Raw genomic sequence first — 12,017 nt, forward strand, 5'->3', positions numbered from 1 at the left:
CGTCCCGGGGGGCAGCGACTGCGGGGCGGGTGCGGATGTGAGTTGCTCTAACCTCAGGGAGAGCTGGCCGCTCTCTGCGGTGCTGCGAGTGTTAGGATGCGGACTGCGCCGCGTGCCCTCCGGGTGGGTCCTAAGAGATGAACGGGCAAGTTCCAGAAATGTGCTTTCTGCGGGTAGCGCTGCTCCGGAGTGGATTGATGTTTATGCTCTGATTCGTTGAAAAACCAGATGGAGAGATGTGAAGTTGGCAAAAGCTGCCCCACCCAGAAAGCACATGGAAATAAGTGAAAGCAGAGTGCGGGGCCGCGTAGCTGCAGAGAAGCAGTGATTGAATATGCGGTGTTCATAGTGCCAGTCCTCTGAAAGCTTGTGCTTTTGGATCACATCTGACTGTGCTCTTATACACTCTGTGTCTCACTGCTGCCTTTGGGAAAGAGGCGATATGTGGAAAGGAATGCCCTGAAAAAAACTGTGTAGCTCGTGTTATCTTGCTAACAAAGTGAGAACCTGAGACCTGACTGTTTCAGCTGCTCAGTAGGGCACTCTTGCATTTAACTTTCATTCCTCCTCACCTAACAGAAATTTGTGTGTGAAAGATCTTTTTTGGAGGAGGGCAGACTCAAAGTGACATGCACTCTGCTAGTTCTTTAGCTTGGTGGCTATTTTTCTTTTCCTCTGTCTTCACTGAACTGTGTTCAGTTTTGGGACCCCCCGCTACAAGAAGGCCCTGGAGCGTGCCTGGAAAAGAGCAATAGAGCTGTGAGGGGTCTGGAGCATAAATCTGATGGGAAGCAGCTGAGGGAGCTGAGGTTGTTCAGTCTGGAGAAGAGGAGGCTCAGAGGAGACCTCATTGCTCTCTACAACCACCTGAGAGGAGGCTGTGAGGTCGGCCTCATCTCCTGGGTAACAGAGATAGGATGAGAGGTAATGGTCTCAAGTTGCACCAGGAGAGGTTCAGGTTGGATATTAGGAAAAAATTGTTCTTAGAAGGAGTGATGAGGCAGTGGCACAGGCTGCCCAGGGTGGTGGTGGAGTCACTGTCCTTGGAGATGTTCGAGGGCTGTGTGGATGTGGTACTGAGGGATGTGGGCAGTAGGCATGATGACGGTTGGATTTGATGGTCTTTTCATACCTGAATGATTATTAATGTTCTGAGAGGCCAGATCTTTAAGTGATTTACACTATGGATGCTCTCTGGTTTGGTAGCAGTTTTCCTTTGTCTTTACCTGTACAAGACCTTATAAAAACCTGGGTTGTTAGGTGGGTGGCTGATGTAGGTGGCTTCCTCTATCGCATAGTGCATTAGAAAAAATAAAATAAAAAATTAAAGTGTTCTTTCTTTTTTTTCTTCATTTGTTGTTAGTTTCCTGGGTATATCTAATCAAATAAGGCTGCTGTGGGTGTTTTGTTTATTTAGTGAGTGAGTGGTTTCAGCACTTTCAGGCTGCTCATTGTTGGGTTTTGTGTGTTGATATTGCTGGCTTTGGTCAGCATGGAAATGCCACAGAGTGGTTTAAAAGCAGTACACTAAGTCTGGTGGCTAAGTTGTTGGCACACATTTATTTTTCTCTCTACCTGTTACTGTTCCCCCAAAAGATGCCTGGTGGAGAGGGCTCAGTTTACCAATAATGTGCTGATACAGAGTTATTGCATGAAGAAAGTGGCTGCAGGTGGGTGTGCAACTGCTGATTGTTTCTGTGAGCTGGGGGAAATCCAGGCAGAAAAAGCTACTGGGAGTCTGCTGCTGCTGCTCCTAGGGCTCCAGCACACTCACGCTAACAATAAGGCTGAGTAATGCTGGCATTCATGTCAGATGTATGCGTTGAGTCATTTCTAGTGTGGTTCTGAATCCCAACATGCTATAGAGATAGGAAATACGCAAAAGCTAATGAGGAAAAGAAAGAATTAAGTTTATACCAAAAGAACTGTGAGGATTATTGTAGAGCAGCAGAAGAGAACTTGCTTGGTAATTCAGCTGCAGGAGTTAAGAGCCGGATAAATTGGCCATAGGAAGTCAGCATAGTCAAGAACAGTGCTGAGGTCTTTTCAGTGAGAGCCTACTAAGAAATGCTAATGAATCATAGAAGGAGTTATTTTTCTCAGTTAAAGCCTCTCTTATCTTTAATTTAGGGGAAAGTAGGGGAGTTGGAGACCTTCATTCATATGGTCTCAGTCTGCATGAGCTCCATAAACTGATGCTGCCTGTGAGTGTTTTCAAAGGTGAGCAGGCTAAGATTTGTGAGCTCTGTTGGTACGAGTTAGAAAATGTACAGAAATTGTTGCTATTAATAGTCACGGCAGCTGTTTGGGAGGTGGTACATACTGATGAACTGGCTCTTCTGAGGAACTTCCAGGAGTGATTTTTTTTTTTTTAAATTTCTTTGCATTACTGTAAGTTGGAATTAAAATTTAAGCTTGTGATGCTGAGAACAAATGCAGTGCAATGTATCGAGGTGAGGACAATGAGGTGGCAATAAATAGCAATCTTACATAAACATCTCATGGAGCTCTCTGGGGTAGTTTGATTCAGCAATAAATAAGGTGAGGATGTGATTTTTTTCTTACTGGCTTTAAAACAAACACTCTTTAGTGCTTGGGAATCTTTCAGACAGATACAGAGGTTCTAAGTCAAAAAAGTCACGTCTCCATCCCTTGAAGAACTCAGAGAGCATGACTGCATTAGCTATATAAAGTAGCATTGTACTTGGAAGTCTTTGTGTTTTCCCCATTACACATGATGATGTTCTCAAAGTTGACCACCTGTCTTCTGTCAAGCCTTCTGTGTTTGCTGGATTAGCTTAGTAAGGACCTATTTTGATTTCTAAATTAGAGTCCATTTTCAGGTGAGATGGAATTTCTTAAATTTGCAAGGCTGTGTATTTCTCTGAAGTCTATGCAAAATAACACTGAACCTGTCTGCCTTTCTGCCTTGTTTGTTTGTTTGTTTTTGTTCTTTTTGTTGTTGTTGTTGTTGTTTATATGCTGTGGTGACAGCATGATATACGGAAATTCTAGAAAGCTTAAGAATTCAGGATTTGGTTGGAAGACCTTCCTGCCTCTGCAAGAGAGACGGACTTCTCAATCTATTATCTTCACAATTCCAACCTCTTGGTTAGATCTTCAGTGCTCTGGGGGAATTTTGTCCCTGAGATACAGGGAGCTGGTTCCTGGCTTGCTCTGTAGTATCCTTTCTTCTGATTACCCCTACAGCCTGCTACTGGATGTGCAGAAGGAAAAATGAGGATCTGCTTTCCTTTGTTGCATACAGGAAGCATGAAATGCACCTGTACCATCACTGCAAGGCAGTCACAATTCACAATTCCCTTCTTCTGTTCAGGGTGATTGTATTTAAGCTGGAATACTTGCTTTTACTATTTCTTGGCCTCTCAGCTGTTCTCTCAGCTTTAGTGCTGCAGCTATTCTTTGTTCGTGTTATAGGACATGTATTTCTGGTAATTGTGACTACAATAGGGCATATGGTATTGATAATGAGAGCTAAAATTACCACTGTTAATAGCAGATCTAATTGAGCCTGGATGAGGTCTTGTTGGCTATTTAACTGAATTACATCAAGGTTGTGGGGTTTTTTGTTTTTGGGGTTTTTTTGTTTTTTTTATGTGATAATATAATATTTGTATTTCCTGCTACAGACTATTTTGGCAGCAGCATGCTGGCAGCTGGATTCTTCTACAGAAATTGGCTGATGGTGTCACAAATGAGTAAGAATGTGGAAGTGCTTGAACTTTGACTTCATATTTTCTCTTTACTTAATTGACTTAACATTTGTGGGATCATTGGATCATCTTTCACAACTTAGAGCTACCAAGGCCACTGTCTAAATCCAGACGTTACTGGGGAAGTGCATGTACAAACCTGTTTCTGAAGAATTGAGCTGAAGTTGTTGAAGACAGCTTTTACATATGGCTTCCTCAAAGTGTACCCTAAGTGCTGGTGGTCATGAGCAAGACAATTCTTTTTAAGTATGGGAAAATCATCTTGTATGGCTAATACTCAGGGAAATCAGCTCTCATTCCATTTCACATGAGTAAATAGTAGTGATACTCTTTCACTAAAGGTAAACAGTGACATACACGTAAATCTTCTGCAGTAGCAGTAAGCAAGCTTCCCTTGTTAGGTGGGCAAGTGAATCTTGAGGGCTGTCTGCATTTGGAGAACCAGTAACTAGTGACTTAACTCTGAAATTGAAATCTAAAAGTTTTTACAATTCAGTTAGTTTCCATCAGCACTGTAAAACATCATCTTTCTCTCGGAGTGTTTTTAAAGATGATCTCTTTATAATTGATTCCCTACAGCTGGCGTTCTCGTTTAGCAGTTCTCTCAGAGAAAGTCAGATTTGGTGTCATGCTCTCTCCTAGCAATAATAGAGGTCACTCCAGTGTAAAAGCTTACATAAAGGAAGGTTATTGAGCATCCACTCAGCAATAAAATTGTTTTTGTATCAAAACAATTAAGTTTGTATTTGCCATTGCAGGCTTTTGCCAGGACTATATAGAATGGTTAAATTAAGTTTTTCCTGAAGTTACAGACTAACAACAAGCAGAACCTCTTGCCACAGACTATCTTACTGCTGTTTTTGATTGGTTGGTTGGTTGAGATTTTTTTTCCCCACTGTGGTGACTTGGTAAGTTATCTTAGTTATGTTATCCCTTTCCAGTTTGGCGGCTAATATCTAGCCGGGTGAATGTTTTAATGGAAACTTAGGGAAATGTTATCTGGTAACTGAAAATCAAATATGTTACTGGCAATTTTCTTATTGTTAGTTCACCTTTTCCTCCCAAGAAAAGCTAATTTTTTAAGACTAGTTTTTACTTTCTGGCATGTCGTTTTCCATCCTGATTAATTCTCAGAGAACTATCACTTTTAACAAAACTCTGCAGAAAAGCCTGCCACATCTTCCTCAAAGTGTTGTACGTTACTTTGTTGTAATTCTACCACAGGAAGATTTGAGCAAATATTATGGTGCCTTTGTAATCCAGACAAATGATATGTTTCCTGAATGCTAGTGTTTGGGAAAGGAGAATAGGATAGAAAATGAAGCTGGAGCAATGTTTGGATGATTGTGTGTGCTTGTGCTCACCTCTATTTCCAAAGCCACATTTTCTTCTAGAAGTCTCCAATGACTTAAGTCACCTTAATCCTCACAGGATATCATTGAGCACTTGAGTGCTTATTTTGTAATACTGGCAGAAGGTAAGCTTGGCAGCTGAACATCTGGTCCCATTCACTTGTCACTTCCTAGCATGCACTGGGAGGTGAAGGAGCTTTTGGAGATGCAAGAAGGGAAAAATAGTCATTTCTGAGCAATAGCAAGCAATATAACAACAGGAGTAATTTTTGAACCCCTGGTGAGACTGTAGCCCGTCCTGATTAACAGGAATCGAAGGAGGCGTCCAGTTTTTTCCAGAGATTATTTGCAGGGGAGAACATGGTGGGAAAATACAGTAATAAGCCTTTCTGAATGCTTAATTTTAAGAAGTTCAAAACTCAACCATTTTCAGTAAGAAGATCCAACTTGTATTGTGATAACAACTCGATCCTGACTTTTTTAAAAGTAAGAAATGATCAGACTCAAGACGAAAAGAACAGCACTGACAGGTATGAAGTTTCAATAGATATATATTTACTTAGTATTTGTTAGAATCATAGAACATCCCAAGCTGGAAGGGACTGACAAGGATCATTGAGTCCAACTCCTGTCCCTACACAGGCTCACCCAAAAATCAGACCACATGACTGAGAGCAGTGTCCAGATGTTAGGATTAGCTGCATAACATGCACTCAGTTCAGTCCAATTAAACAAATTAAACAAATGTTAAGTAAATGTTAAATGCCAGTAAGTATTTGTATGTGAATGAATGAAATGAAAATGTTTTATTTTCAGTGAGTATTTGAAGTTTTCTTTGTATCTTGCAGTGAACGCCCCTGCTCCTTGCAGCTGAGTACAGTAATGTTCCTCCCAAGTGTAATGTGGTTTACTAATGCATACATATACGTTGTAATCATTTGAGAAGGTCCTGAAAGTAAATTAACACAGAAAGAAATCAGTGTTTATAAATTGAATAGAGCAGTTGAAAATGTAGAAGAGGGAGATTGAGACAGCCTGGTAATTGTAAGAGCTCGTAAGATTTTTAAGATGCTGTTTTTATAGGATTGGATTGATAGTAAAGCTGACAAATTCAGGGACTCCAGTCTTGCTGGTAATATTGAAAGTTTCTGCCTGGAATAGGTATAGAGTAGTAAGTAGATGCATACCATAGTGAGAGTATGCTTACATAGTGTGAAGCAGTGCTTGAGGCTGCGCTAGCATAAGCTTTTCCTTCTTGTCATACAGTCTGAAGAGGCCTTCACATAATTCCATTTTAAGTCAACTACTTTTTCTTTTTTCCTGTAGAAGATCTACATCCTAGACATCACTTGATTCAAACAGTGCTAGCTGATAAAGAAGTCTCCCAAAATGTATTAAGTACAAAAAGTAGATGCGATTCTTCTCTGTGTGTTCAGTTCAAGTACTGTTGAAGGGATGGCTCTGGGGTACTTCCAGAACTTAATGTACTTGGTTTTGAGCCTTTCAGTTAATAATGTTCTGGAGCATAAGAGTCATCTGGGAAAGCTGTTTTTCTACATGGAATCAGCAGTGTGCATGGAGATAGTGACTAAAAACTGTTTTCAGCTCCTGTTGCTATGACTCTTCACATGAGCTCCAGTTGTATCTCTAGTTGAGTACTCAGCTCTTTTAACAGTGCACACAGTTGCTCTTCGCTTCACAGCTGTGTTCAGATTTTTATCCCCCCTTTTTGGGAAGGGGGAAGTGAAAGCTTTGCTTCTGAGGCCATGTCCAGATTTTGCAATATGTACAGGCTTTCTAACATAAATAGCCATGGAAGAATGTGCTGAATTCTGTGAGAGAGTAAAAAAGTGATATCTGTTTATAAGCTTTCAAGCTTATTTAAAACTTATGCAAACCTTTTCCAAGTTATGTAAATAGAGAAGTGGGCATGGCTGATTCTCGTATATACAGCTGAGAGACTTGCAGGTGCAGAATGCTTCTATTGAGTTAAACTAAACTCCATGCCCTTTAGGGAAAAATAAAGCAGTGCAGTTTTTTGTGTTTTTTGTTGTTATCTTACCTTATAAGATAGTCTTCAATCCAGCAAAAAAATCCCAGAAAACTTGTGCTTTCTTCCAAAAATGTCATAGATATTTAAGGCAGATACTTTGTTTTCTGTTTGAATGGAATGTCTATGCAACAAAGTCTACTTAAACAAAAACATTGTTTTACACTACTTTAGAAAGCTAAGAGCAATCTTTATGACTAGCCTAGCATTTGATAAAAAGGTGAACACAACAGTTCTTAATTTCATCTAATTGTTGGGGAAAACTTGGATCTTACTGGCACTTTTAATAATTATGTTAGTGTGTGTTATTTATTTATTTATTTATTTATTTATTCCCCTCACAAATCAAAAGAGCAGTCTGGGGGAGAGTGGGCTGGGTAGTGAGCAGATCTTCTGTCCGTTACTGAAGCAATGCAATATCTGTGGCTTCCAGCAGAGATTAGAAGCTAAAAGCATTGAACAGAATACAGCAGGGGGTAGGGAGAAATTTTGTCTTTCTTTTAAAACTGAATTAAATAATTTTGCATGAATACAAGGAGAGTAAGATAATGTGTAGAATCAGTAGAACTAACAGTGTCACTGGTGTCCAATATGTGCATATATAAGCAGACTTGAATTCTGGTAGCCCTGTTACAGGTGTACTATTTGTAATTTTATCTCCAGTGTTAACAGGTTAGTAACCTAAGATTTACTCTTCAGTTTTGGGATGGAACTAATCATCTGAAAATCAGAAGAAGAAGAAGGAAAAAAAATTGCGGTATCATTCTGCTGCTGAATGCTGCATTCGAATCCCTATAGTTTTTTGGAGCCCTATCCATATGGGCAGTCTTAAAAGCAGAAATGTGGTATGAAATCGGATTGTTTTAAAATCTGAATTGTGCTGACTGAAGAGCAGATAATTCGTGACTTTTATCTGTCTCTACTTTGGGATGGGAAAAGTAAAGGGTGGGCAGATGGTATCCAAAAAAACTTACAGCTAAGTGTGTCAAGGGGCTTGGCTAACTGGTTAAGTGGAAGGTATATGTAGACTTGGCTATAAGGAGTTGCATATCTGTCAGCCCTAAAGTGGATACTCTTTGTGTGTGTGTGTGTGTGTGTGTGTGTGTGTGCATGTGTGTGCATGTGAAAGAGTAATTCATTTTGCCTTGTAAGGGACCTCGTCCTTAGCTGCCATAAAACATAACTTGGCACTCAAACATAAAGCATAAAAGCTTATAGGCTTCTTTTAACAAGTGTACTTTCAGCTAAACTTAGATGGCAATGGGTTTCTCTTATAGGACAGAGATGCAGGTAACTATCTATTATTTAACAGACCATCTTGTTCCCTTTCTTGGCTTCTTGACCATTCCTAACTCTGCTGATGCTAACTTGGTACCATACAGTCTTAATGCAAGATGAGCAGACCTGCAACAACAGTGGAAATAAATATGTAAATATGTCAGATCCTCTTCTTACTAACATAGATTGCTATGTGGCTTTATAGCTAAACTCTGAAGACTTTTTTTGTTTGGATACCATGTGATCACAGTGCTTATTCTGGTATGCATCTGCCTGTATAACCTACATGCCAGCATAGTGTTTAAACAGTTCTTCAGATATCTTTCTCAAAAAGAGATCCTTAAGCTGAAATTAGTTAGCCTGAGTTGAGTACTACAAAATACTACTATTTAATCCTATTTCTAAAGGAAATTTAAGTTTAAGCAAACGTAGTGTCATGCGTGTTCATAAAATATCCTTATCTTGTGAATAGTTGGTGATAAAGAGAATGAAGTCAAAAGCAGGCAAAGCAGATAACAAAACAGTAGTTTAAGAAAGCATATATACCTGTCTGGAAGTCATGATTTCATGAAATGTGTTAATCCATTGACTCTAGCAAGCATTTAGATGTGTAATACCTGAGTTTTAATTATATATATCTTACATGAATAGTGTATTTTATGTATTCTATATATGGCTGTTTTAACTTCCAGACTTCTATGGATCTTTGAAGTTGTACTTGAAAAGGTGGGCGAGGTGAAATCATTAAAAAGATTTTATTTTTTAATTCTAAAAATATCTAATGGCTTAAAAATAATAATAATGACTACAAGGAGCACATCAAAATAGGAATTAGTTTTGTTTCTAAATTATGACAAGATTATTTGTCTTCTATGCAGTTGTTCTCTCCCCAGGATTTTTATTTATTTATTTATTTTTGTGTCGTGTGGTGTGTGTGTGTGTGTGTGTGTGTGTGTGTGTGTGTGTGTGGTTTTGTCTTGGTTTGGTTTCTGGTCTTTGGAGGAAAGAACTTTTTGAATTCATTGATTTCTTGAAATAATTTATTTGCCGAATTAACTTTGATAATATGCTTGTTTTCTATGTTTATATTTTCTAAATAGCTGTTCATTTTTTATTTTAATTTTTTTTAATGTATGTTTAGATTCATAAAGTGTAGTACAGGTTCCTCCAGCCAGAGAAAATGATAGAATTCTCTAATGAGGAATGTCTGACGCTGGAGATAAAGAATAGAAAAATTTACTAATCTTGCAGCAGAAAGTGCATCAACTGAAAATATTTACTGTTGCTATTAAAAATGAATTAACAAAAATGGATGGCCTTTTAATAGAAGCCTATATCACACTTTGCTCAATTTAATTTAAATGCAAATTTGAAATCCTTTCTCTAAACCAAGGGAAAGTCGAAACAGAACATGAACACTATTTTACTAATGGTGAAATTTGCGGCGTACAATTAGGCTTAATATGATATATCACATATACTGGACATGTTAAGATAGTCAGTGAGGGTACTCTTCTTTTCTTTTGCAAGTTTACATTTATAAACTGTTGAATGGCGCATTCATATAACATACTTTACTTGTGTTTGGCAAGATGCTTGCTATTTCAATTTAGATTTATATATACTACCTGCTTTTCTTTTGGACTGCATAACTTCCTGATTCCAGAGGGTAGAACTATATACTCAGAGGAGATGAGTCTTGTCATGGATGTACAACAACAGAATTATCTATGCTCAGGTTTCATAACCCCAGCTCAGTTAAATTTTAGCTAGGAGATAGAAGGTCAAGGGCCTACAAAAAAGAGTGGAAATATTTGTGAAGGAGATTATTTATAAGTTGTGGGACTTTTCTTCTGAGTGATCTGATGGGAGAAGTTTGTGGGTTCTTCTCAATCTTTTTTCCTTCCTTTCCCTCATTTGTTTTTTTCTCTTCTAGAAGACTTTGCTATTTTATCTTTTTTTATCTGCTTGTCAAAAAGATTTTCCTGCCACATCCTGCCATTCTTTTGCCTTAATATTTTATTTAAATATATTTAGTTTTTAGTTTGTACTAGGGTAAAACATGTTTTATTCAAAAGGCTATCACAAACCAGGTGAGAGGAAGGTGACCTTGCCATGACTGCTTCACATCGCTGAGGTGAAACCTCTAGGATAGCAAGTGCAACCACTCTACTCATTCCTTAAGTTCTTTCCCCTGCCTCTGACTTTTTTTCCTTTTCTCATATTACATAAATATAAAATGAAATAAATACATGGATAAGTGGAGACACAAATACAAAAGAATATCCAGAAGTCAGAGGTAGATAAATAAAAGGGCTTCCTCCCCTAGAGAGATTTAGAGAGAATAAGAAACTTTTTTTTCTAGTAGGATTTACTTTTATAGGATACTAAGAGATATTCCTTTTTAGTTTGCCACTTCTGTACTGCACCATTATACTATAAGAAATAGGAAAATCAGTTTTAGGAAGGGATCATACATATATTCAGTGTTGATGTTATCACAGCTTTCATCTGGCTGTTCAGATTGCAAGTAGTTATATTTTTCATTTGTCAGAGGAAAAAGAAAATAAACTCTCAGGACTGTATAAAAAGCAAGTTTTACACATTCCAAGTTCAAAAGTTCAGGTCAGAGGTGTGGTTCCATGCTATTTATTTTGCATATGAAAGGAATAGCCTTGTGCCTTTCCATATTAACAGTCCTCTCTCATTATAATAATAAGTACACTAGGAAGGATGATACATCGCACAGGATAATATAAGTTGACGTATACAAAGGAAGCATAAGAAAGCTTAACTCCAGATACTGTTATTTTGCTTCTGGGTATCTCTGAAATGCTGAATATGTTTTTCATTTGATCTTAGCTTAATGCAAGCATCAGCTGTTAGCAGAGGGAAAAGTAGACCTAAAAATCATCCAAACTTCATTCAGTCAAACATTTAACTCTGGGAGTTTTCCAGTAATTGGTAAACTACTGAGATTTCTCTGACACCTACACAAACTACTGTGCAGAAAAATGGATAACCTGATGCATCAAGCTAACCTCTGTCTCCTTAGAAGCCCGTTTTATTTATCAACTAGTCTGTTTTATCAATAAACAAGTCAAGTACATGATATTCAGATTTTTGCTCCCTGATTTCCCTGTTAGCAGGAGGAAACCTTTCCAGGCTGCAGGGAATCTGCAATGTCTGATTCAGCTCCTTCCCCCTGACTAACAAACTAATCCAATTCACACACGGTGAAGTAAACAGATAGTGACATATTTGTAGACAAACTGTCATACTCTCAATTATTCCAAAACCAAATTATTTCTGAATTGAAAGTAGGGATTTTGAAAACTCTGCCAGCCTCAGCAGCTGGCATATTTCTACAAGACCCAACCATTCAAAGGAGAAGTTAATTTCAATATATTGTAATACATTTCCTTACAACTCCTATTAAATTGCTCTTGCATGATGAACTAAAGTCATACTGTAAATACTGTAGTTTGTTTTATAGTTTCTGGGTTTTTGTTGTTGTTGTTTTCTGCTGTTACGTATTTGAATAATTCTTGAAAAGCAAGACTTTGCCTTGTCTTAAAATTTATTTTATTCCTACCTTTTTTT

At 38.1% G+C, this 12,017-nt stretch overlaps 1 protein-coding gene across 2 annotated transcripts in view; it reads left to right on the forward strand.

Moving 5' to 3' along the window:
- The first annotated feature begins 3,652 nt into the window (after nucleotides 1–3,652).
- The window catches only part of JAM2 (junctional adhesion molecule 2), a 31,256-nt gene continuing 22,891 nt past the window's right edge, over nucleotides 3,653–12,017 (forward strand). For both annotated transcript variants that reach the window (XM_031556661.1, XM_031556660.1), the window contains exon 1: nucleotides 3,653–3,719. In XM_031556661.1, coding sequence (XP_031412521.1) covers nucleotides 3,668–3,719 — 52 coding nt within the window. In that variant the 5' untranslated portion in view covers nucleotides 3,653–3,667. The remainder of the gene's footprint in view (nucleotides 3,720–12,017) is intronic.

The sequence above is a fragment of the Meleagris gallopavo genome, chromosome 1 (genome assembly GCF_000146605.3).
Source record: "Meleagris gallopavo isolate NT-WF06-2002-E0010 breed Aviagen turkey brand Nicholas breeding stock chromosome 1, Turkey_5.1, whole genome shotgun sequence".
NCBI lineage: Eukaryota > Metazoa > Chordata > Aves > Galliformes > Phasianidae > Meleagris > Meleagris gallopavo.